This window comes from Pelophylax lessonae, assembly GCF_965119305.1.
Source record: "Pelophylax lessonae genome assembly, chromosome: 4".
NCBI lineage: Eukaryota > Metazoa > Chordata > Amphibia > Anura > Ranidae > Pelophylax > Pelophylax lessonae.
In genome coordinates this window covers 261069265-261096154 of record NC_138771.1, presented here as the reverse complement: position 1 = coordinate 261096154, position 26890 = coordinate 261069265, and the positions used below count along the sequence as shown (strand labels likewise).

The 26890-nt window shown below is 45.6% G+C and overlaps 1 protein-coding gene across 2 annotated transcripts in view; it reads left to right on the top strand.

Moving 5' to 3' along the window:
• Positions 1-17040: 17040 nt before the first annotated feature.
• The window catches only part of TMEM19 (transmembrane protein 19), a 36056-nt gene continuing 26206 nt past the window's right edge, over positions 17041-26890 (top strand). Inside the window, exons 1-2 of one of the 2 annotated variants that reach the window (XM_082255429.1) lie at positions 17041-17094; positions 20660-20810. In XM_082255429.1, the coding sequence (XP_082111555.1) occupies positions 20681-20810 (130 nt within the window). In that variant the 5' untranslated portion in view covers positions 17041-17094; positions 20660-20680. Of the gene's footprint in view, positions 17095-20434; positions 20459-20659; positions 20811-26890 lie in introns of those variants that run through there. The other variant, XM_082255430.1, reaches the window with a different exon arrangement.

Below are 26890 nucleotides of genomic sequence, written 5' to 3'. Positions count from 1 at the left end.
TACGTGTGATATACATACACTTTTTTGGGATCATATTTTCTATTCCGCTATTTAATCAAAAACCTTTGGGGATCAGTTAAATTGGGGGATAGTCTGTGTTGGTACGTGTGAGAGAGATCCACCTTTCCAAGTTGTTGGGGTTCATCTCATACTTCTGAAGGTTTGAGGGTGCTGCCTGTTCCATACCCCCCCTACTCCTCATCTAGCCTTTTAGGGGTACAAACAATAGTAATTGGGGCCTAGTGTGGTTGTGTACGTGCGAGATACATACACTTTTTTTGATCATATTTCCTATTCCGCTATTCAATAAAAACCTTTGAGGATCAATTGAATTGCGGGATAGTCTGTGTCGGTACGTGTGAGAGAGATCCACCTTTCCAAGTTGTTGGGGTTCATCTCATACTTCTGAAGGTTTGAGGGTGCTGCCTGTTCCATACCCCCCCTACTCCTCATCTAGCCTTTTAGGGGTACAAACAATAGTAATTGGGGCCTAGTGTGGTTGTGTACGTGCGAGATACATACACTTTTTTTGATCATATTTCCTATTCCGCTATTCAATAAAAACCTTTGAGGATCAATTGAATTGCGGGATAGTCTGTGTCGGTACGTGTGAGAGAGATCCACCTTTCCAAGTTGTTGGGGTTCATCTCATACTTCTGAAGGTTTGAGGGTGCTGCCTGTTCCATACCCCCCCTACTCCTCATCTAGCCTTTTAGGGGTACAAACAATAGTAATTGGGGCCTAGTGTGGTTGTGTACGTGCGAGATACATACACTTTTTTTGATCATATTTCCTATTCCGCTATTCAATAAAAACCTTTGAGGATCAATTGAATTGCGGGATAGTCTGTGTCGGTACGTGTGAGAGAGATCCACCTTTCCAAGTTGTTGGGGTTCATCTCATACTTCTGAAGGTTTGAGGGTGCTGCCTGTTCCATACCCCCCCTACTCCTCATCTAGCCTTTTAGGGGTACAAACAATAGTAATTGGGGCCTAGTGTGGTTGTGTACGTGCGAGATACATACACTTTTTTTGATCATATTTCCTATTCCGCTATTCAATAAAAACCTTTGAGGATCAATTGAATTGCGGGATAGTCTGTGTCGGTACGTGTGAGAGAGATCCACCTTTCCAAGTTGTTGGGGTTCATCTCATACTTCTGAAGGTTTGAGGGTGCTGCCTGTTCCATACCCCCCCTACTCCTCATCTAGCCTTTTAGGGGTACAAACAATAGTAATTGGGGCCTAGTGTGGTTGTGTACGTGTGATATACATACACTTTTTTTGGATCATATTTTCTATTCCGCTATTTAATCAAAAACCTTTGGGGATCAGTTAAATTGGGGGATAGTCTGTGTCGGTACGTGTGAGAGAGATCCACCTTTCCAAGTTGTTGGGGTTCATCTCATACTTCTGAAGGTTTGAGGGTGCTGCCTGTTCCATACCCCCCCTACTCCTCATCTAGCCTTTTAGGGGTACAAACAATAGTAATTGGGGCCTAGTGTGGTTGTGTACGTGCGAGATACATACACTTTTTTTGATCATATTTCCTATTCCGCTATTCAATAAAAACCTTTGAGGATCAATTGAATTGCGGGATAGTCTGTGTCGGTACGTGTGAGAGAGATCCACCTTTCCAAGTTGTTGGGGTTCATCTCATACTTCTGAAGGTTTGAGGGTGCTGCCTGTTCCATACTCCCCCTACTCCTCATCTAGCCTTTTAGGGGTACAAACAATAGTAATTGGGGCCTAGTGTGGTTGTGTACGTGTGATATACATACACTTTTTTTGGATCATATTTTCTATTCCGCTATTTAATCAAAAACCTTTGGGGATCAGTTAAATTGGGGGATAGTCTGTGTTGGTACGTGTGAGAGAGATCCACCTTTCCAAGTTGTTGGGGTTCATCTCATACTTCTGAAGGTTTGAGGGTGCTGCCTGTTCCATACTCCCCCTACTCCTCATCTAGCCTTTTAGGGGTACAAACAATAGTAATTGGGGCCCAGTGTGGTTGTGTACGTGTGATATACATACACTTTTTTGGGATCATATTTTCTATTCCGCTATTTAATCAAAAACCTTTGGGGATCAGTTAAATTGGGGGATAGTCTGTGTCGGTACGTGTGAGAGAGATCCACCTTTCCAAGTTGTTGGGGTTCATCTCATACTTCTGAAGGTTTGAGGGTGCTGCCTGTTCCATACCCCCCCTACTCCTCATCTAGCCTTTTAGGGGTACAAACAATAGTAATTGGGGCCTAGTGTGGTTGTGTACGTGCGAGATACATACACTTTTTTTGATCATATTTCCTATTCCGCTATTCAATAAAAACCTTTGAGGATCAATTGAATTGCGGGATAGTCTGTGTCGGTACGTGTGAGAGAGATCCACCTTTCCAAGTTGTTGGGGTTCATCTCATACTTCTGAAGGTTTGAGGGTGCTGCCTGTTCCATACCCCCCCTACTCCTCATCTAGCCTTTTAGGGGTACAAACAATAGTAATTGGGGCCCAGTGTGGTTGTGTACGTGTGATATACATACACTTTTTTTGGATCATATTTTCTATTCCGCTATTTAATTTAACTGGGCCTCCATGCGAGACCTGTGTGCCTTGTTGCGCTGTTTTGAGTACTCCACCAACATGGCCAGTGGCAATGACGCCGTTCTCAGCTTAACTATCCCACTTCTATGCCTCCTTGAAAAAACAATTCGGGCGATGATGGAAGAGGATGTGGCACAGGATGAGGAGGAGGAGGAGGATGAAGAGGTAACATTTCCAAGGCTTTCAGGGCAGTCATTCGCAAGGGGCTCCGAGGGTGGGTTCCTGCACACGCAAACGCCAGGGACGCAATTGTCCAGCAGGGGCACAGTTCTGGAGGATGAGGAGGATGAGGAGGAGGAGGAGCTGGAGGAGGAGATGGAACCATGTTCACAGCAGGGTGGCACCCAGGCCAGCTCATGGCCATCACTGGTGCGTGGCTGGGGGGATACAGAGGACACGGACGATACACCTCCCACAGAGGACAGCCTTTCGTTGCCTCTGGGCAGCCTGGCACACATGAGCGATTACATGCTGCAGTGTCTCCACAACGACCGCCGAGTTGCCCACATTCTAACTTGTGCTGATTACTGGGTGGCCACGCTGCTGGATCCCCGTTACAAGGACAACATACCGTCCTTAATTCACTCACTGGAGCGCGATCGCAAGATGCGCGAGTACAAGCGCACGCTGGTAGACGCCATGCTGCTGGCATTCCCATCTGACAGCGGGGCCACAGTGGAAGCACAAGGCAGAGGAGGAGGAGGAGGAGGTCGCCAACGCAACCAGGGCACCGCCAGCACCTCAGAAGGCAGGGTTAGCATGGCCGAAATGTGGAAAAGCTTTGTCAGCACGCCACAACAAACAGCAGCACCAGCAGCTCAGATGGAACGTCTTAGCAGGAGGCAGCATTTTACCAACATGGTGGAGCAGTATGTGTGCACACGCCTACATGTAGTGAATGACGGGTCTGCCCCCTTCAACTTCTGGGTCTCCAAATTGGGCACATGGCCTGAGCTTGCCCTTTACGCCTTGGAGGTGCTGGCGTGCCCTGCAGCCAGTGTATTATCTGAACGGGTATTTAGCACGGCTGGGGGCGTTATAACAGACAAGCGCAGCCGCCTGTCCAGAGACAATGTGGACAAGCTCACGTTCATTAAAATGAACCAGGCATGGATCCCACGGGACTTTTCCGTACCTTATGCAGAATAGCAATGGATACCGACCTTACCCACCCATTGTTCCATTTTTGCTCTTTCTCACTCTTTTGGGGTGTACCCTCATTTAAAATTTTTGAAAAGAAGCAGTGTTGGCTACCTCGTCCTCCTCCTCAGGGCCAGATTAATGTAGGGGCTATTGGAGCTGCAGCTCCAGGCCCCTACCTTTTATATAGGCCCCGGGTTGGCCATATTCACTGTTACCGCTCTTCTGTCACTTGTAAACACAGAAGTCTGGCTTCTATGCTCGCTTCCCCAGGCAGCACCCTCAGAACCTCCCCACACAGCGTGAAGGCCGGACAAGGAGGGACAGTTGGCGATGCATGGATGTGTTTATGGGCTTCAGAGACAGCATCCCATGTTGAATTAGGCATGCATGGCTGCACCCTTCCTCCTCTGGGTGCATGGCAAGGCACGGCCCTTAAGGCCCTTCAAAATCCTCAGCACCAAGCCCATGATGCTGTTAATCCGGCCCTGGTCCTCCTCCACCGCCGCTTCCACCTACACCGCCCATAGGTGTGCGCAGCCTATTGCATTAAGGTGTGCACCCCAAAGTTGAAATACACATGCATGTGTTTGCCAGCAGGGAGAGTAATGTATCGGGGCCATGTACCTGTAGGCAAGGAGAAATAGAGCAGAGCAGGTCCCAGGGAGATCTTTCCCATCTCCTCACTGGCAATGCTATGTGCCCTAGGTGATTAGGGTGTGCCCAGGCACACCCAGCACACCCTGTGCGCACGCCTATGTCACCGCCACATCCACCACCACCTCAACCTCCCTCCTACTCCATATGGGCCTCGTCCTTCAGAGATGAAGAAGAACATTGTTTTATTTTTCTGTTTTTTTTTGTTGTTTTAAGTTATTTCCCTATCCACATTTGTTTGCAGAGCACTTGCCATGCTCTTAATTACGTTTTGCTGCCATTTGCAGCACTCTAGCCCTTTCCTTTGGTGTTTTAGAGCCATTTTAGTGCCTTAAAGTTCGGGTCCCCATTGACTTCAATGGGGTTCGGTGTCCGGGAAAAGTTCGGTAAAAGTCCGGGACACGGACCCGGACTTTTTTTTAAAGTTCGGCCGAACCCGTCGAACACGGACATCTAGGTGTTCGCTCAACCCTACTCACTAGCATAAAAATACCATTTAAATGGTCAGAAGAAGCAAATAAGGCTTTCCACTTGTTAAAGACAAGGTTTACTTCCGCTCCCATATTACGCCTTCCAGACCCATCCCTCCAATACATTCTGGAAGTAGATGCGTCGAACCTGGCAGTAGGAGCAATACTCTCCCAACGACCTACCCCCACTTCACCACTTCATCCAGTCGCCTTTTTTTCTAAATCCCTGAGCAGTCCCGAGATAAATTACCCCGTGGGTGAGAAGGAACTGCTTGCTATAAAATTGGCTCTGGAGAATTGGCAACATTTACTCGAAGGCACCCAATTACCAATAATTATATACACGGACCATAAAAACCTCCAATATCTTCAGACTAGCAAAACTCTCTCGCATCGACAGGTACGATGGTCACTATTCTTTCTAAGGTTTAACTTCCTAGTGACCTACACACCTGCAGATAAGAACAAAAAGGCGGATGCACTATCACGACTAACTGAAGAAAACTACTTTGAAATTCCTTCCGTTCCTATAATACCTCACAAACGCATTATTGGAGTTGTCCGTTCCTTGAAGGAAGAGGTTCTGCATGGTATAAGGTTGGATTCACCCCCACCACAACTAACTACCGATGCAGAAGGCTTCCTCTACTACAACGACAAACTTTACATACCACCTACCCTACGCACCAAGATCTTGGAATTATCGCATGATGTGCCTATGGCAGGACATATGGGTATGACAAAGACTTTCAATTTGATTTCTCGGCAATTCTGGTGGCCTGACATGAAAACATCTATACAAAAATTCGTCTCTTCATGCAATGTCTGTGCCAGGTCCAAAATTGACACTACGAGACCATCCGGTCTACTATGCAGTCTACCAATACCCCAAACTCCATGGGAGGTTCTGTCATTGGACTTCATCGTAGAATTGCCTCCTTCCAAAGGATTTAATACCATCTTGGTGTCAGTGGACCATCTGACAAAGATGGCACATTTCATTGCTATTCGCAGACTACCTTCGTCCAAACAAACGGCAGAACTCCTGATGAAACATGTCTTCAGATTACATGGTATCCCAAAAACTCTTTTGTCTGACCGTGGATCCCAATTTATTTCTAAATTCTGGCAAGAACTATGTCACATACTACGGATTGAGCGGAAGCTCACTTCTCCTTACCATCCGCAGACCAACGGACAGACTGAAAGAGTCAACCAATGCATCGAGCAGTATTTACGTTGTTACACTTCTTACCAACAGGATGATTGGTTGGATCTTCTTCCCCTGGCAGAATTTGCCTACAACAACGCAACTCACAGTACAACCAAGCAGAGTCCGTTCTACTTGAACTATGGGTTCCATCCCTCTATTCTCCCTCCACGCATCCTTCCTTCAAATAACCCAGTAGCCTCAGACTATCTTTCCCAAATAAAGGATTCTCTGGGTTTACTAAATACTACCATTGCACACGCTCACAGTCAACAAAAGAAGTACTATGATCTTCGTAGAAGACCTTCTCCACAGTATACTATCGGGGACCTCGTTTGGCTCTCAACAAAAAACTTGAGACTGAAGATCCCTAGCAAAAAGCTTGGACCTCTGTTCTTGGGACCTTTCCCAATCAAGAAACTTATTGGAAAAGCTGCAGTGCAGCTTACATTGCAAATGGACCTAAAAATCCATCCCATTTTCCATGTGTCGCTACTAAAACCCCATGTTCCGGACCAAGGAATAAGGCCTAATATTCCACCTCCCCCTCCTGTACAAGTTGAAGGTGGAGAAGAATACGAGATAAAAGAGATTCTGGATTCTCGTATCTACAGAAGAAGACTTCAGTACTTGGTTAGATGGAAGAACTATGGGCCCCAAGACGACACCTGGCTAAACACCTCTGACATACATGCCCCTAGATTAATCCGCAATTTTCATGCGAGATACCCAGACAAACCAGCTCCAGAGGCCTTCAGGAGCAGGCCTTAAGGGGGGGGTATTGTAATGTTCCGGTACCTTTGGTACCCTAAATTACACTTTCCACAAGTGTATGCGCCCTACCATTTACTTTTGGAAAGGTGCGCATACACCTTTAAGACTGGAGCTGTCATCACTCAGCGCCGGACTAGATGGCTATTTAAGGCGTCGGTTCTCACTCACATGTGTTCGTTCAAACACCCTTATCTGGATGCTAACCTTGCTTGAAGCTTCCATGCTTGCAAGCTTACTTCGCTGACGGAACCTCGCTGCGCTGATCCCTGTATCCCGCTACTGGATCATCCGCCTCTCCTGAACCACCCTTCGGCTGTATCGCTAATAGTGCTAAGTACCCCGCAGGGGAATTCTCTATAAACTTATACTAAGCTTACACTATCTAGCTCTGCATAGTAGAGACTGTTTATCACATCTGCATAAACTAGATTGCTAGCTCTTGAGACTACTGCTACTTTTCTGCACTGGGTTGATCTCTTTTGTATGTCCACCTGCTATTCTATCATCTGCTGTCATACAACATTGCTAAACCTTCCTGCATCCATCTGCTACTGTCTCACCTTCAAGTGTCTATCACCTACCACCTCCACTCAACCTATCCCTCAACCTTCATCATTGTGTTACCACATGCATAAAGTCACTCTAAGAACCAGCTTGCTAATTGTGTGTATTTACTGGCTGAAATAAGACCTTCCACACATGATGAGTCATTGAGGTTGGGAATGGTATCTCAGCATATCTCTTACATGACTACTGACGTGGAACTATTTCTGCAGCTGAAAATCCACACCATATAAAAACGCAGGAGCGTTACACTAGGCCACTCCATGACCTTAATGTGCTTCTTCCTGAGCCACTCCTTTGTCTTGGTGGTACATTTACGGCAATTGTCATGCTGGAAGACCCACCCAGGACCCATCTTCAGTGTTCTGGCTGAGGGAAGAAGGTTCTCATCCAAAATTTTACAATATATGGCCCCGTTCATTGGCCCCCCAATGCGGTAAAGTCAGGTTATACCTTTAGCAGAGAAACAGCCCCAAAGAATATTGTTTCCACCTCCGTGCTGAACTGTAGTGGTGAACTGATGGTGTTCTTAGGGTCATAGTCAGCATAGTCGCCTATGATAACAATTAGAGCCCTTTCACACTGAGGCGATTTTCAAGCACTTTGATGCTAAAAAGAGCACCTGAAAAGCTCACAAAAACCTATTTCCATTGAAATTAATAAATGCTTTCACACTGGGGCGGTGCGCGGGTAGGGCGGAGAAAAATATCCTACAAACAGCATCTTTGGGGCATGTTTGGGATGCCAAAAAAAGCACCTCAAAAATGCTCCTCTTAATTGAAATGAACGGGAAGCGCCTCAAAAGCGCCCGAAAAGCACTTCAAAAGCGCCTCAAAATGGCAGTTTTCAAGTGCCTCGGTGTGAAAGGGCACTTATAGACCTTTCTTTTTTTTTTTAAGCGGGTAAAATTACAAAATCTTCAGGGGATCAAATAAATATTTTCCCCGCTGTACATGCATGTTTTGAATTTCCAAGTGTATTACTTTACATTTATCAATATTGAACCTTATTTGCCACATTGTTGCCCATTTCAACAGTGCAGACATCCTGTAATACATCTTAGTAAGAAGTGACAATGTAACATTTCAAGAGAATGCTGGAGGGAATCAGCAAATAAATGTAACCATTATAAAAAAGAAAACTGCGCTTAGAACTAAATAAAATCAATATAAAACAGCAGCACTCATGGATATCTGAATATTGCAACATTAAAGCGGAGCTCCACCCAAAAGTGGAACTTCCACTCATTTGTCCCCCCCCCCCCCTCGGTGCCACAGTTGGAACCTTTCAGGGGGGAGGGAGAACGGGTACCTGTTTTTGACAGGTACCCTTCCCCACATCCGGGAGACGGCGCCAAGGCACTGTCCCTCGGAAGTTTGGCCCCCTCCTCCTTCCCCCGACGCTGAGCCAATCCGAATGTGCAGCGCGCTTCGAGCATGCGCAGTAGGGACCCGCCCGTGAAGCCGCAAGGCTTCACTGCCGAGTTCCCTTATCAGCAATAGCGGCAGCACCCGACAGCCGTTGGAAACATTGGTTGCGGTGTCAACAACGCTGGACTCCAGGACAGGTAAGTGTCCTAATATTAAAAGTCAGCAGCTACAGTATGTGTAGCTGCTGACTTTTAATTTTTGGAGGGGTAGGCTGGAACACCGCTTTAACCACTTGCCAACTGCCGCACGACCCGCTACGACCCACGAGCCTGTAGGGGGCGACCGCGCGCCGCCGGCGGTGCGCTCCCGTCCCCGTTCGTTCCCTGCCTAGCCAGCATGTGTGACCGACGGCTCCCATGTCCGCCAGCCATTAGCGATCTCCCACAGGAGAGGGAGAAAGACAGATGGCTGATGAAAACACAGCCGTCTGTTATTCTCCCTTAGATCATGACAGAGGCTATGCGATCCTGCTATGTAGGATCGTATGTCTCTGTGATGATCTAACAAGCCATGCCCCCTAACAGTTAGAATCACACCCCTAGGGACACACTTAACCCCTTGATCACCAATAAAGTTAACCCTTTCCCTGCCAGTGTCATTTTGGCAGTAACAGTGCACATTTATAGCACTGATTACTGTAGTAATGTCACTGGTACTCCCAAAAGTGTCAAAAATATCAGTCAGGGGTCCGATCTGTCCGCCGGAATGTCACAGTCCCGCAAAAAAAATTGCAGATCGCCGCCATTACTAATTAAAAAAAATAACAATAAAAATGACATAAATCCTTCCTGTAGTTAGTAAACGCAATAACTTTTGCGCAAACCAATCAAAATACGCTTATTGCGATTTTTTTTTACCAAAAATATGTAGCAGAAAACAAATTGGCCTAAAATGTTAAAAAATGTTGATTTTTACATTTTTTTTTTGGAGAATTTTATATAAAAAATTTGAAAAATATTGTTATTTTTTCAAAATTGTCGCTCTTTTTTTGTTTATAGCGCAAAAAATAAAAATCGCACAGGTGATCAAAGCTCTGTTTGTGGGAAAAAAAAGGATGTCAATTTAATTTGGGTACAGCATCGCACGACCGCGCAATTGTCCGTTAAAGTCACCCAGTGCCAAATAGCAAAATAGGGCCTGGTCTTTGAGCAGCCAAATCCTCCAGGGCTTAAAGCGGAGTTCCACCCAGTGAACGTTTTTTTTAATAAAAATACCCCCGGGACAGTCAGGGCTAGTGCATTCCACAATGGGTAGCCTCTGATCTGTCCCAGGTTGCACTTACCTTTTAGAAGAAATACTTACCTTGAAAATGTATTCTCCAGTGCTGCCATCTCAGGTGTGGGCAGCTTGAAGCCAGCGTGATCCTCTTCTGTGTCCTCTTCCGTCTTCTTTGGTCCCACGATGCACTGCACCGGCCCGCCGTCACTTCCGGAGCTGCAGCATCATCCCTCCACAGCTTCTGGGCATGCCCAGAAGCTGTTTTGCAAGGTATGACGGCGCCTGCACCGGAAATGACGTCGGGCCGGTGCAGGCGCATTGATTCCTGGGAGCGATGACGTTCAGCTCCCAGGAATCATTGCATGCCAGGAAGTGACGACTCGCCGCGGCCGCAGAGGAGAGGAAGAGGAAGTAAGGTAAGTATATTTTCTTGCGATTATCCATTTGTTTTTCAGGTGACCCGGAGCGAGAAGATGGAGGTAAGTATAATTTTAGGGTGGAACTCCACTTTAACCACTTTACGTCTGCCTGCAGTAATATTACTGCGGCAAAGTGGCTCATTATCGTCTGACGACGTAGTACTACGTCGTCAGACACTCCCCTTGCTCGCTCCAGCTGTATTCAGTCACAGCGGGAGTCGGGCCAGGGGAGGAGCAGCGGCGATTGCCGCCGCTCTTCCCCGATCGTCAGGGATCTAGTGTGGAGATCCGCCTGCTTGTGTAAACACAAGCGGGCGGATCTCCTAAGTGACAGGCAGGGTCAGATTGTAGGGTTCAGCTTAGCTGAACCCTGGATCTGTCCTTGTGTCACATAGTCACCTCCCCCCACACACGTCAGTAAGCACCAGGCATACATTAACCCCTAGGCAGCGCTAGCAGGTAAAATATATAAATAGGTGCTATATAAATAAGAAATCCATATACTGTGAAAAAAATCATATACTGTGAAAAAAATTAATTAAGATTCTTCTAAAAATTAGGTGCATACAAAATCAGTAAGTATAAGTTCATAAGGTGCAACAATAAATATGATCCAGTGTCCAAAAAATGGATTTTTGTAAGAACTTACCGTAAAATCCTTTTCTCTTAAGCTCATTGACAGACGTAGTCTTCTTGATTCTCAAGAGCTGGGTTATGTTGTCTCCGCAGGAGTAGGACTAGGCAGAATGACAAAACGTTCTGGCTCCACCCTAGGGGGCAGTCCCTGAGGGTATATCCTCCCTCTCTCTGCTACAGGGAATCAGTTCTGTTTAAAGCATTACAGAGAAATTAACCCAACCCAACTCAATGATAGAGGGGCGGGTACTACGTCTGTCAATGAGCTTAAGAGAAAAGGATTTTACGGTAAGTTCTTACAAAAATCCATTTTTCTCTATCGCTCATTGACAGACGTAGTCTTCTTGATTCTCAAGAGCTGGGACATCCAGAAGCAGTGCCACAAATGAGGGGTGGGATTGACAAAATCAAATCCAATCTAGTAGGCCCAACCGGTGCCAAACTAGAAGTTTTAAAGGCTCATTATAAACAAAGAATGAGACTAAAGAAAAATTTTCCAACGGAAAAAACCCTCGAGGTAGACCACTGGTCTCCTCAAATTGCGGCCTGCAAAACCTTGCGGCCAAATGAGGCATCAGACGATGCCATTACATCAACTTTATAATGTTTAGAGAAGGTATGCACGAACGACCAGGTAGCCGCCTTGCACACCTGGACCACTGACGCCTGATGGCGAAAGGCCCATGACGCACTAAGTGCCCGAGTGGAGTGCGCCTTAACAGGGAACGGGGGCTCCCGACCCTTAATAGAATAAGCCTGCACTACCGTCTGTCTGATCCATCTGGAAATGGTCGCGGCAGATGCAGGCAACCCCTTTTTGGGTCCATCTGGGATCACAAAAAGTGAATCCGTCTTGCGAAACGAGTCTGTCGTTTTCAAGTATACCCTGATCGCCCGGACCACATCCAAGGAGTGCAAAGCAAATTCCCGAGGATGACTGGGCTTAGGACACAGGGAAGGTAATACAATTTCTTCATTCAGATGAAATTCTGAAACTACTTTTGGTAGGAAGGATGGATTCGGACGAAGAACCACCTTATCTCTATGAACCACCAGATATGGTGAACGACAAGATAATGCGGCCAGTTCTGACACCCTGCGTGCAGAAGTAATAGCCACCAAGAAGGCCACCTTCTGGGACAACGTGGGTAGAGGAATCTCCCTAATATCTTCAAAGGGAGGTTTCTGAAGAACCGACAACACTAAATTAAGATCCCAGGGGGGTAACGGCGCGTGCACTGGCGGAGCCAGATGTCGCACCCCCTGGATGAAATTCCGCACCAAGGAATGAGTAGCCAAAGGCTTCTGAAAGAAGATGGCTAATGCTGAGACCTGACCCTTGATAGTACTCAAGGCCAGTTTCTGCTCAACCCCTTGTTGCAGAAAAGCCAATATTCGACTAATCGAATAAGACCGAGGACGGAACCCCAAAGGTTCACACCATGCAATGTAGGACTTCCATGTGCGATGATAAATCTTTCTGGAAGTCGCTTTCCTTGCTTCAACTAGAGTAGGAATAACTGAAGCTGACAAACCCTCACCATACCGAACCGACAGGCACCCTCTCTTCATAATACCCTCTCCACCGAGGTGGGGGTTTGTGGACGCCTCGACTCTCTGGTCCTGGCGTCCAAGCGAGCTTTTAACTCGCAAAGTCAGTCCCTTTACTGGGACTCCGTCGCGGCCGACTCAGCGCACTGGTCTGCACGCGCTTTTAGGCAGAAACCGGGGTGACCACTGGATCTCACATCCAGCCCGTCGCCCGGCCCCGCATACTTACTTGAATATGTCGCGGCCGACCAAGCGCAATGCCTGGTCTGCACGCGCTCGTAGGCCGGCTGGGGTGACCACAAGTGTCGCCCAGTCCGGCATTTTTGCTTGAAGATCTCACAGGAAAAAAACACTGGAGAAAACTACCTAAAAAATGTCTTTTTCTTAAAGAAAAAAAGTCTTGCCAGGACCAAAAGATCCCAGCAAGGAACTTAGGTCCTTACTCCTGACTAGACAGAAAAAAACTGATTCCCTGTAGCAGAGAGAGGGAGGATATACCCTCAGGGACTGCCCCCTAGGGTGGAGCCAGAACGTTTTGTCATTCTGCCTAGTCCTACTCCTGCGGAGACAACATAACCCAGCTCTTGAGAATCAAGAAGACTACGTCTGTCAATGAGCGATAGAGAAATATAATCACATATAAAGTGCAAGATGTATTTAAGGTGCAGTCCAAACAAATATTCTTCCAAAGAAGTTATGGTGCCAGAAAGGTGCTCAAAAATCCAAAAAAGTGCCCAAGTGCTCTTCAGGAAAAAAATCCCCCTATGGGGTTGCACTCACCAAATTTAGGATGTAAACTTCTTTGGAAGAATATTTGTTTGGACTGCACCTTAAATACATCTTGCACTTTATATGTGATTATATTTTGGACACTGGATCATATTTATTGTTGCACCTTATGAACTTATACTTACTGATTTTGTATGCACCTAATTTTTAGAAGAATCTTAATTAATTTTTTTCACAGTATATGATTTTTTTCACAGTATATGGATTTCTTATTTATATAGCACCTATTTATATATTTTACCTGCTAGCGTTGCCTATGTATTTTTCCTGGTGTTTTACTTGGTGAGCAGCAGCTTCAGGATATAAAAATATATATTTTTACTGTTATATTTTTTACTGTCACATATTTATACATCACAGCGCGGGTATTAATTTATTGTTTTATACATTAACCCCTCCCTCTCCAATAAAATTAACTCCTTCCCTGCCAGTGTCATTTTTACAGTAACAGTGCATATATTTAGCACTGATTACTGCAGTAATGTCACTGGTACCCCCAAAAGTGTCACAAATGTCAGTCAAGGGTCCAATCTGTCCGCCGCAATCCCGCAAAAAAATTGCAGATCGCCGCCATTACGCGTTAAAAAAAAACACCAAAAATGACAGAAATCTTTCCCTTTGTTAGTAAACGCAATAACTTGTAAATAACAATAAACCAATCAAAATACGCTTATTGTGAATTTTTTTACCAAACATAGCAGAAAACAAATTGGCCAAAAATTTTAAAAAAATTTTGATTTTTACATTTTTTTGGGGGGAATTTCATATAAAAAAATGTGAAAAATATTGTTTTTTCAAAATGTACGCTCTTTTTTTGTTTATGGTGTTCCGTGAGAATTACCTACCCGTGAGAAAAACCTACCCTCGTCACTTCCGGTGCACCCTGAGTGTCTGTAAAGCGGCGGTTACATTAAAACAGCTGTACTACAATATGAATCATCTCCGCTCCTTCCCGTGACACTTCACTGATGTCGGCTACTAAATATAAAAGCACAGGCGGGTGTATGAAAAGATAAATAACGGAGCCGCCAGCCGCTTTTATATTTACTAGCCAAGATCAGGGTAGTCACAGGGGAAGGAGCGGTGATGACTCATATTGCAGTACAGCTGTTTTAATGTCACCGCCGCGTGGGTAGGTTTTTTTCACGGACACCCTAATACTTTCATACTACTGCGCATGCCCAGTAGTCAGCTCCTTATCTTTTTCATTAGGTCTCCGGGCCTCTGAGCATGCGCACTGCTGCGCTGCTCAGCTGTTCCTGCCCGGAAGTGACGAGGGTAGGTTTTTCTCACGGGGTAGGTAATTCTCACGTTACAATAGCACAAAAAGTAAAAATCGCACAGGTGATCAAATACCACCAAAAGAAAGCTCTGTTTGTGGGAAAAAAAGGACATAAATTTCGTTTGGGTATGGCGTCGCACGACCGCGCAATTGTCAGTTAAATTCGCACAGTGCCGAATCGCAAAAAGTGGCCCAGACGTAATACAGCAAAATCCTCTAGTGGTAAAGTGGTTAAGTGGTTAATGGTGATATATAGAAGTAATGGCTTTTCAGTATGCCAATATGTCTGTATTAAAAAAAAAAATTTTATTGGTCCTATGTAATATTCAAATTCTCTGATACTCAATGTTGGGTTGTCACTAGCTGGAAGCCATAATCATCAAAATGAAAAGAAATGTTTGAAATATCCATATAAAATATATGAGTGTCACTTCATAAATTGATTTACTGAAATAAATTAACTTTTTGATGATATTCTAATTTTATGAGATGCACCTGTAATTCACAACTGACATTTAATAAAACGTGGAACTATGTCTTCATTAGAATTAATGATAGGGTCCTCCTTCAATATACTACTATAGAGATCTGTATTCCAGAATACACAAGAAGGGGAAAGAGGGACAAGTAAAGAACAGACAGTCTCGTCCTGATTGTCCACGTGCACCTGACCTGAGTCCTAACTCCCTACGATACACTAATTGAAGTATACAGCAGAGCAAAGACCGGAAGCGTCACGCTGAGCCGAGTTCCGCTACAGTCAGGTACCCGGAAGTAGTGTGTCCGTCACTGAGGATGGAGCCCAGTATGACTGTCTGCCATTGTTATAGTGCGGGAATGGGCTCTGGTACATGAAGAGAAGGACCTTGTATTCAGGTGCGGGTGGAGAGACTTCTTTATAATACGCACAGCTTTCTTTTTATGAAACGGCAGTCACATTTGCTATAGAGAGCGGTTGTGCTCGGTGTTGTTTGGTACAAAAATCTCACCGTGTTCACAGACGTCAGAGGTTTCCATGGGGGGATTTATTAAACTAAGCACAGGGAAAATACATGGGATGATTGCTTTGAACCTGTATCTAGAAAGATCAGCATGCAGGCTTCCTGACTGAATCTCCCCACATTCCTTACAATCTGCATTCGGTCCTCCAACCACTATGTAATTCATGGTCCTGCCTGGTTGGATGCAGATTGGTGGGAATAGATAGATGCTCATTACAAAGTGTTTTTTTTTTTTTTTATACTAATACTAAGGGGCATTATACACATTATAATCTGACCGTACAATCAGCTTTAGATGTAATACGAGGACCTACCTAATCTATCCAATCAGGCAGGCCCCTGCACTACATAGTTGTTGGTAGATCTAAAGTAGATTGTACAATCAAATTGTAACAGGAGTGGTGAGCTTAAAGGGGATTGTAGAGTGAGACTGCATGGTGCACATAACACACAGCGGTAACCATTAGCAGCCACAAATCCTGCTGCTGAAGTGAGATCCAGAAAGGGGACTTCTGTTTGGTTGCTGTGTATGGGACTTACAGGTCTGATTGGTTGCTGTTTTTGGGACTCACTGGTCTAAATGGTTGCTGCGTGTGGGACTCACGGGTCCTATTGGCTGCGGCGTGGGGGGCTCACGGGTCCGATTGGCTGCGGCGTGGGGGACTCACGGGTCCGATTGGCTGCGGCGTGCGGGACTCACGGGTCCGATTGGCTGCGGCGTGCGGGACTCACGGGTCCGATTGGCTGCGGCGTGCGGGACTCACGGGTCCGATTGGCTGCGCCGTGCGGAACTCACTGGTCCGATTGGCTGCGGCGTGCGGGACCCACGGGTCCGATTGGCCGCGGCGTGCGGGACCCACGGGTCCGATTGGCCGCGGCGTGCGGGACCCACGGGTCCGATTGGCCGCGGCGTGCATCTGTGTCCACCTCTTTACTCCTGTTGTGCAAGCTGCTCTTGATGATCCCATAATCTTACTAGGTAATCCTATTAGGTCTTCTCTTTCTGTACATGTTACTGAACTGCCATCCATCACTATTATATTCATGCCCTTTACTGATCATGTGAAATACTGGGCAGCTTGTTTGGGACAGCATTGACTGTTTGCATTGAATATTTATAAGAGGAGATCAGGATAGTAATGTGGATAGGAAGTGTGTTGGGGGTGGGTGGACAGATGCATTAATCATACTTAAGCTGCATGCTTTCTCAACAATGCTCACCCATCAACGCCCCCATCACAGATCACTTCCTCCTCCTAACGCCTGCTGCCACCACTAAGCTGTACTTGATCTACAGGAAGAAGTGCTCAGTTTGGAACTTTAGGAAAAACTAGCTGGAAGAGCTGAGGCACAGAGGTAAGTCAGATTTATACATCTCACCAGGGGCTGTTTACCATAAGACATGTGCACTGATACCTTAAAATAGCAGGGCTGTAGTGTCAGAATGATAGAAAAAAAGAATAAAATAAATCCTCAATTTATAATCGCATTCACAGATGTGATTGCACCCTGTCTTTAGTTACATGTAAGAACCCCAGCAGGAGTTCCCGCGATTAGCTGCAGTAGGCAGTCCCATTGAAAGTAATAGGAGGCTGCTGGGCTCCCGTAGCTAATTGCACCCACTCTCATTTAATTGCTCATGCAGCAATCATGTGAGTGATTGGCCCTGGATGCCAACTGCCTGTGTCCGGGGCCGATCACTCACATGTTATCTCTTCATAAGCGATTACATGTGAGTGGGCGCAATTAGCTGCATGAGTTGGCAGCATCCCATTGCTGGGGTTCATGCAAGCGGAGGCAGGGTGCAATCGTACATGTAAATATGTAAATGCACACTGGATGTTTTTAAAACTGATTCTAGGGGCGCCTGCCTTTTTTTTCAGGCTATAAACACCCCTGCATGTTAGCCTATATGTCAATGCTCACATAGACGTTTTAGAGGTAGGAAAAAAAAACCCCACAGCCAGCGCGTCCAGGAGCAGTGACATTGGGATAAAAAAAAAAACCTTTGACACCTGTAAATGGGTCTAAACGCATGTTAATGCTAGGTGGATGTAGCACTTGAGCTTTTATTCATTTCAGTGCTCAGAATAAACACATTTTTGGCCAATGAATGAGTTAAATCGATAGTAAACCTGTTAATGAGTTAAAGCAGTATTAAAATGCGCTAGAATGCATCGCATACTAGCACATTATGAAATACTTACCCTAGAGCGAAGCCCTCCAGTGGCAAGCCGTCACCGCTGACAGGGCTTCCATCTTCACCCGGTCATTCTTCCGCATTTGCGTAGTTCAGCTGGCTGATCAGCCAAAGCGCAATGATGTCACAACTGCAATGTTTGGTCCACACTCTTTTCTGAGTTCATAAAATGCAGTGTGGAGCTTGCAGTGTTCTATTGAGTGCTCCTTGCATTAAGCTTTAACTCAGTCATGTGACTTTGACAGGTCATGTGACCAGGCTTGCTTCCAAGCACTTTTTTTTTCACACATTGATGAAAATTAATAGGAGAGCACATTGGTATAGCACAATACTGCACTTTATTATTCAACCCTATTGTGGGAATTGTATTTAGCTAGAAATAGTTGTTTGATTGTGGAGATATTGATAACAGTGGCTAAGGTGGTTTGAGAAGTGCTTACTTTGTTATCAAGTTAAGAGCTATATATATATATATATATATATATATATATATATAGCAAAGTTTATATTACAGCAAGGTAAGAATATTTTAGCAAGCATATACAAGCAAAGCTGCTCTAGGGGAGTAATAAGCAGTCCACCTACTAAACACCCAGGGTGAAGGTGATAGCACAGCTCGTCTGTAGGTCACAGAGAAGAAAAGGATTTGGAATAGACTGCTCTTCAACCTTTATTGAATTTTCTTTAAAATCATCACAGACAGTGTGGGGTACAGCTGAAAGTTATTGCAAAACGTGCTGTCTGTCTGAAACTGTCTGTGATGGTTTATAAGAGAATTCAATAAAGGTTGAAGCAGTGCAGTGGATTCTGGATCCTTCTTTTTTTTTCTCTCTCAGAATATTATAGCAAGTTAAAAAAAAAAGTTTTATCCTTAAGAGGAGGTCCTGCCCCCCCCTCCCCCCCCCCCCCCCCCCACACAAAAATTCCTGTCTACAAATAATGTAGCTGCTGACTTTTAATATTGGGACACTTGCCTGTCCTGGAATCCAGCGGTTGGCACCCAGGCCGCTGTTTCCATTGGCTCTCGAGTGCTGCCACCGCCATTGCCGATAAGGGAAATCGGCAGTGAAGCCTTGTGGCATCTCCTGGGGCCGGAGGGGAGCCAAACTTTGCATGATCTCTCTGTGGCAAGATCCAACCGCAAATGGAAGTGGGTACCTGTCAAAATCGGGTACCTGTTTCCCCCAAATGTGGCACTGGAGGGAGAAGTCAGAAAAGCGGAGCTTCCCCTTTTGAGTGGAGATACGCTACGCCTAGAACACTTGAGACCATATTTTCCGCAGCAAACCTTTTTTATTTTATTTTATTTTTTAAAACAGACAGTAGAAAGATTGTCTGCTCTACCAGCACGCTGCAGAGCAAAACCTCTGCTTCATGTTGGAAACAGTGGCCTCTCTGCAGAGATAATTTACGCCCCATGTTGGTCAGGGCTAGGGCTCTCCAATCTGCAGCGAGCACAAGCTTTTCTGATAAAACTCAGTCCAACTCATCCAAACTATAGGTTTAACTCAGCAGAGGTGGTGTCCGATCCTCTTCAGAGAGGCCACTGCTTCCGCTTACAGAACAAGAGTTAACATGCTGGCGGGGACACGCATATGTACTCAAGCTGGGGCTGTTTTCTAAAGAAAGCTGTTGATCTTTGCTCATTTTTTGTATGCACTTAGAATGTATTTAGCTGGTTTCAACTGAAAGTAAAGAGACTTGCACATCATTTACACTTTCTTTCTTCAAGAATCACCTCAGTTTTATTTTAGTTGTTAATAATGTGTTAAGTGTTATGGTCCATACACACTATAAGATTTTCTGAAGACTTTTTCCTTCAGATTTACCTTTTCTATGTAGTGCAAGGGCCTGCCAGATTGCATACAAATTGAAAGTGTTTAGGTTTGACCTCATATTATATGGTTTTGGTAAGTCTAAAGGAAAACGTCTTCAGAAAATCTTATAGTGTGTATGGCCCATTAGTCATTTAAAGTGTCACTAAACCCACAACAGTAAAATCAGGCTGTAAATGCAGTAAAGCATGATTGTTACACTCACTGTGCAACCTAAGGGGTTAATCATCCGCATTGTGTAAGAAGGCTTTTTGATCCTGTCTTCTCTGATCTTCCCCTCTTTCCACTGTCCCCAATCTATCTCCTGATAGTACAGAGTCTTGGGGGCACTGTGCATATGCTCAGTTTGGTATGTTTTACTAGACAGTTGTTTTTTTTCTCTTTTTTTTTTTTGGGGGGGGGGGGTGCATGTGATCGGCACAGGGCCAATCAGCACTGTCCACTAGTCACATGAATATAATAAGGTCTTTAAAACTCAATCCTTCTTTTAATGTCTGAGTTTCATGCACTTCTCTGCATTACTTGCTCATTACTTCCATTACAAATAAAATTATACAGTACAAACACTCTTTTCTACATAGTGCAGAGATCGTATGCCTGCTTATGTAAAAGAAAGCTGGTAGACATTTTTTCATGTTGTTTGGATCTGCTGTTGCAAACTGAACACCTTTCTCTGGGCTGTTAGGTGAGTAATATGGCTAGGCATTTGTTTTTTAATGACATGTAAAAAACATTAAAATGGTTGTTTTGTTTTAAGTGCCTGGATAAGATCATTAATATGGAGCATCTGAAAGCTCACTAATACACAAATATGCTATTAATTAATGAATAATGGCGGGAGTGTATGTAATGCAGAAAGGTAACAAGTGTTGTGATTACATTTTAGGTGATTTGTTGATCTGCCCTTATGCTGTACATCCAGGACGACGTCTACAAAGAATATGTAAACATGATGATGAACATAGTCATTCTGTCGATGATTCTTTGCATATCTTTGACTTTCTGGATAATATCTATAACTGCAAGTAACTATTATGGTGAGCATCCTGTTCAGGGGGTGAATTGTGGCTAAAGGAAATATTGTTGTAGATGTTATGTGATTCCTTCATTTCTCATAAGTATAATTTATATTTTAAATATTATGTTTCCATGGGTAATACTTCTTTAGAGCATCTGGGTTGAAATCTCAGCAGGGTTCCCAATGCATTTAAATGTCCTCGTTTGTTAGGGTTGTTACAGAATGTGCCAGCGTTCTCATACATTCATTTATACTGGCATGATAAAGTCTATGTTTGTGTCCACATAAATCAGAGAGATATGGTTTGGTAAGCTTATCAAAATGACTATACAGTAAAACCTTGGATTGAGAGTAACTTGGTTTGAGAGCATTTTGCAAGACAAGCAAATTTTTTAAAATACATTTTGACTTGATAAATAAGCGATGTCTTAATAAAAAGGTAGCGTCATGTCACAAATGAGTATAAAAGAGAAAAGAGGCGCCTCTAAGTGTAGCAATATGGTTACTTTTAACCAGTTCCCTACCAGTGCATTGTAAAATGACGGCGGCAGGAACACTCTTTGCGCCACATGACGCCTGCCCGTACTAGCCACTCTCGCGCATCCCTGGGGCACGCAGCGATGGGAGGATGTGGCATGTCCCACAGGACACAGCCCATCCCCGATCAGTGTAAAGAGCCAATAAAAATGACTCTTTACCACGTGATCATCTGTGTCCAATCAAAGCCAGTTACATGCACTGTCCTTGTGCGCTCCCCCAGAGGCGTGCAGACTGCAGAGCGGCGATGTCACTCTGACACAGCCCATCCCTGATCAGGGTAAAGAGGCAATAAAATTGGCTCTTTACCACGTGATCTGGCTGTGTCCAATCACAATCGGTCACTAGCTGTTACTGGGTTCTGCTCCTCACACACCGATCCTGTGTGAGGAGGAGATTGCGGTGACAGCTAGTCACCACCCACAATAAAAAAAAAAAACACACAGATTGCCCCCAGTAATAAAGAGGACCTGTCACCAGCTCATTAGAGTACCTTTCGCGAGCCCATGAGAGTACCCGGGTACCTGTTGCAAGCCCATGAGTGTACCGGGTACCTATCTGCAGGCAATGCTCCATAGATTTCTTTCCAAAATGGGGTCATTTTGTGGGCGTTTCCATTTTCCTGGTACTCCAGGGCTTTCAAAAGTGCAATAGGTTGTCAGGAAATTTATATGTGTGACCATTGCTCCTAGAATGCCTGACGGTGCTACTTGCATGTTGGGCCTCTGTATGTGGCCAAGCTGTGGAAAAGTCTCACACATGTGGTATCGCCATACTCAGGAGGAGTAGCAGAATGTATTTTGGGGTGTCATTTTTGCTGTGTACATACTATTAATTACTTTGTGTACAAAAAAAAAATAAAGTTTTTTTATTTTCTTTCCACATTTTCCAAAACCTGTGGAAAAAAAATGACATCTTCAAAAGACTCATAATGCCTCATAGAATATATGGCGTTTTCTTTTTGCAGCCTAAAAACGCCCCTCCATGTTATTCTATGGCCTCATGCACACTCAGACGTTTTTGAGCTGTAAGTGGCCTAGGCGTCTTTAAGCTGCAACAAGAACCCACGACCTGCGCGTTCTGAGGACCAGGGTTAGAGCGTTAAAAACGCCTGACGCTGCTAAAAGCTGAATAACGTTGCTATAACGTTGCTTAACGTGCGTTAAGCCACGTTATACGTTTTTTTTTTTCCTTCCATTCAAAATCAATGGTTCCCTATGGGAGCCTATTGATTTGAATGGAGGTCGCACCGCAAGTCGGATCCGACTTGCGGGGCGACTTGCGCTGTGGGAATCTTGAGGGGGAACTCCACGCCAAAATGGAAAAAAAAACAGCGTGGGGGTCCCCCCCAAGGTTCCAAAACCAGGCCCTTCGGGTCTGGTATGGAATTTGAGGGTAGCCCCATGCCGAAAAAACGGCATGGGGTCCCCCCCAAAATCCATACCGGACCCTTATCCGAGCATGCAGCCCGGCAGGCCAGGAAAGGGGAGGAGACGAGCGAGCGGCCCCACCCCCCCTGGAACACACCAGGCCACATGCCCTCAACATGGGGGGTGTTGGTGCTTTGGGGCAGGGGGAGCTCTGCACCCCCCACCTCAAAGCACCTTGCCCCCATGTTGATGAGGACAAGGGCCTCATCCCCACAACCCTGGCCGGTGGTTGTGGGGGTCTGCGGGCAGGGGGCTCATCGGAATCTGGAAGCCCCCTTTAACAAGGGGGGCCCCCCAGATCCCGGACCCCCTCCCTATGTGAATGGGTATGGGGTACACTGTACCCCTACTCATTCACCACATAAAAGGCAGTGTATGGAAATAATGACAGGAGACGTTTTGGAAAGTTTATTAAAAATCTTCATCCGACTCTTCTTGTCTTCTCCTCTCCGGGGTCTTCTCCTCTCTGGGGTCTTCTGCTCTTTTGCTGTCCCCTCTTCTTGTGTTCTTCTCTCCGGGGTCTTCTGCTCTTTTGCTGTCCCCTCTTCTGCTGTCCTCTCCTTTTCTTCTCTTCTCCGGTCTTCTGCTCTTTTGCTGTCGGCTCTTCTTCCTCCGGTCCTCCGACGACGACGTCTCCGGTGATTATGCCTGTCTCCGGTCTCTGCAGCTTATTATATAGCCATTAGGGGCATGGCCCCGATGACGTCATTGGGAGGCCCTGCCCCCTCATGTCACAGAAGACGTCATCTGTGACCCCGGAGAGAAGAACACAAGAAGAGGGGACAGCAAAAGAGCAGAAGACCCCGGAGAGGAGAAGACCAGAAGAGTCGGATGAAGATTTTTAATAAAACTTTTCAAAACGTCTCCTGTCGTTATTTCCATACACTGCCTTTTATGTGGTGAATGAGTAGGGGTACAGTGTACCCCATACCCATTCACATAGGGAGGGGGTCCGGGATCTGGGGGGCCCCCTTGTTAAAGGGGGCTTCCAGATTCCGATGAGCCCCCTGCCCGCAGACCCCCACAACCACCGGCCAGGGTTGTGGGGATGAGGCCCTTGTCCTCATCAACATGGGGGCAAGGTGCTTTGAGGTGGGGGGTGCAGAGCTCCCCCTGCCCCAAAGCACCAACACCCCCCCATGTTGAGGGCATGTGGCCTGGTGTGTTCCAGGGGGGGTGGGGCCGCTCGCTCGTCCCCTCCCCTTTCCTGGCCTGCCGGGCTGCATGCTCGGATAAGGGTCTGGTATGGATTTTGGGGGGGACCCCACGCCGTTTTTTCGGCATGGGGCTACCCTCAAATTCCATACCAGACCCGAAGGGCCTGGTTTGGAACCTTGGGGGGGACCCCCACGCCGTTTTTTTCCCATTTTGGCGTGGAGTTCCCCCTCAAGATTCTCACAGCGCAAGTCGGATCCGACTTGCGGTGTTGCGGTGCGACCTCCATTCAAATCCATAGGCTTCCATAGGGAACCATTGATTTTGAATGGAAGAAAAAAAAACGCTGCTAAAAGCAACGTGGCAAAACGTGCAATAACGCCAATGGAAAAGCTACTGAAATCACGTTTTTACAGCCGCTTTTTCCGGCGTCAGAACTGGCTTTGCATGTGTGCATGGGGCCTTATACTCTGCAGCTCCTGCTGGATTCCGCTTTTAATCCCCTTATGGAGCCTGCCATTTGTGGATGGACATTTTAATGGTTACACAACCTATCACATTGCTATAGTCTTTTTATATGGACTATAAAATGAAGGACTTATGAATAAATGGTTGTGGAACGAATCTTATGAGGAAATTGGCTTTGTTATAAGAGTGTTTTGGATTACAAGCATGTTTCCGGAACAAATTATTCTTGCAATCCAAGGTTTTGCTGTAACTGGAAAAAGATCCCACAGTGTTTAATTCCAGGTCATGTGACCTAAATAAAGTGATTTGAATTGCAAAAGCAATGAATCGTGGGCTCTTGCCTCAGCATTGTTTTCTTTCGTTTCGACTGTCGACTTTGACTCCCAGGTACATGGCATCCACAGGAGAGAGCTGGGGTTTTTTTACTAAAACTGAAGAGTGCAAACTCTGGTGCAGCTCTACACAGAAACCATCAGCTTCCAGGTTGTATTGCCAAAGCCTAATTGAACAAATTAAAGTTAGAAACTGATTGGCTACCAAGCACAGCTGCACCAGATTCTGAGTGCTCAAGACTCAACTGAAAAAAAGCCCTCCAGCGATGCACTGTGACCCCCTGAAGGCGCTTCCATCCTCACCCGACCTTCTTTCTGGCAGGCATGTGGGAGTAGCTGTTTATGGCACAGCTTAGAAGGAACGGCACGGGTATGCTGTTCCTTCAGTGCGCATGCGCCGGCTGCATCTAAAGCAAATATCTATATAGGTAAGCATTATTATAATCTTACCTGTAGGTAAAAATCATACATGAGAGTTTACTCCCACTCTAACATGCCAGTTTATCCTCCTCCTGATTCCTCTACTAGCCTGCTAATGCCTTTCTTACTGATTAAGTGGACTTTATTTTAGAGTTTGGTTGTATTGTGGCACTGGTGACACTCATGGCATTGATGTGAGATAGGTTTTGCTACATTGTTGCATTTTTTCATGTTCTTTTTTCAAATGACTACAAGTGGTGGCAGAAGTTTAGTTTGCTTTCTAGTGGATTCCCTATCTGGTTGTATGGAATGTACAGTTCTGAAAAAGTAAACAAAGTTCCGTTCATTGCAAAGTTCATGGAGATGCAGCAAAAAAAACTGACCCTTCCCTACCCTACTCTGTTCTCTCCCATAATTGATTAACTATTGTTGGATGATAATGTGTAGTTTACACAATAACATTTTATTGCATTACTTCGATATTGATTGGCACTTGCAGCAGTTAAGGTATCCCTAAATAATAAACTTATTTTCAACAAAAATAATCCATACACATCCACTACTTAATATACTGTACCTGTAATCTGTTTTTCATTAAAAAAAACATTTTTACTGTTTTTCTGCCTCCTTGCAATGTCCTGTTGAGCTCTCAGACGTGTCATTTTCTCCCTCATTTCCATTTGTTAAAAACAAGCCATGCAGGTTAGTTGCAGTCATGTGCACTGCTCTATGCACGCTACAAACTTTATAGTCTCTAGTCCCAATGGTCACCAACCTTTCGGACCTCACAGACCACTAAACTCACAACTAGGAATCACGCTGACCACTATCATGAATTTTACATGCCTTATACACACAATGCTCCAGCTCTCAAACCCCCCCCCCTGGCACTCTGCATCACACTGCCGCGTTACACAGACTCTTCATTGGATCTCATCTTATCCAGCCAGGTGCTCAAGCTCCGTGCTACCTCCCACAGTCTGATCAGTGCTGCCATTGGAAGTCCCCTCCTTCACCTCCCGCTCTCTCCACTACCGGCACCTTCCTCTGGGTTCACAGGAGCCGGAACTCCAGACAAAGCATTGGGTATCAATGAGCGCTAACCGTAATGGCTGTCAGTGCACATTGAAAACAACATTGGGCGGTATACATCAGCCACAATGTTGATTTGTGACAGAACCCCTGGGGACCACCAAAATTTTCTTGTGGACCATCATTTGTTCATTGACGGACTCAGCTTAATATCTTCATTTGACAGATGGGTTATGCTGCTCTTCCTAGGAGTAGGACACTAGGTGGAAAAGGGTTAACAAAGCTTAACTACGCCTATAGGGCAGGTGGTATACGCCCACTTCCTGCTCTAGGATATCAGGTTTTTTTTTCTGCCTAGTCCAGAGTAAGGACCTATTTCCTTGCTGGGATCTCTTGTGCTGGCATTTTTTCCTTTTTAAACTGAACTTTCTACCTCCTTGTTGTTTTTTTTCTACACTCAAATTGTTCCTGTGAGAACTACAATCAACTGCTGAACTGGGTGACGCACTGGATATCATAGATCCTTATGGTTATCCCTGTCTGGCCAGCGAGCGTGTGCAGACCAGCTCCGCGCCAGGTCGGCCGTGACATGGTCCCACTGGAGGGACTGGCTTTTGAGTGGGACACCTCACAAGGACCCACGCGACCTGGTTGTGGCCAGAGTCGCAGCGTTCCTTTGGCCCGCAGCACCCCCCATTCCGAGATGGGGAGGTGACCTGCCCGGA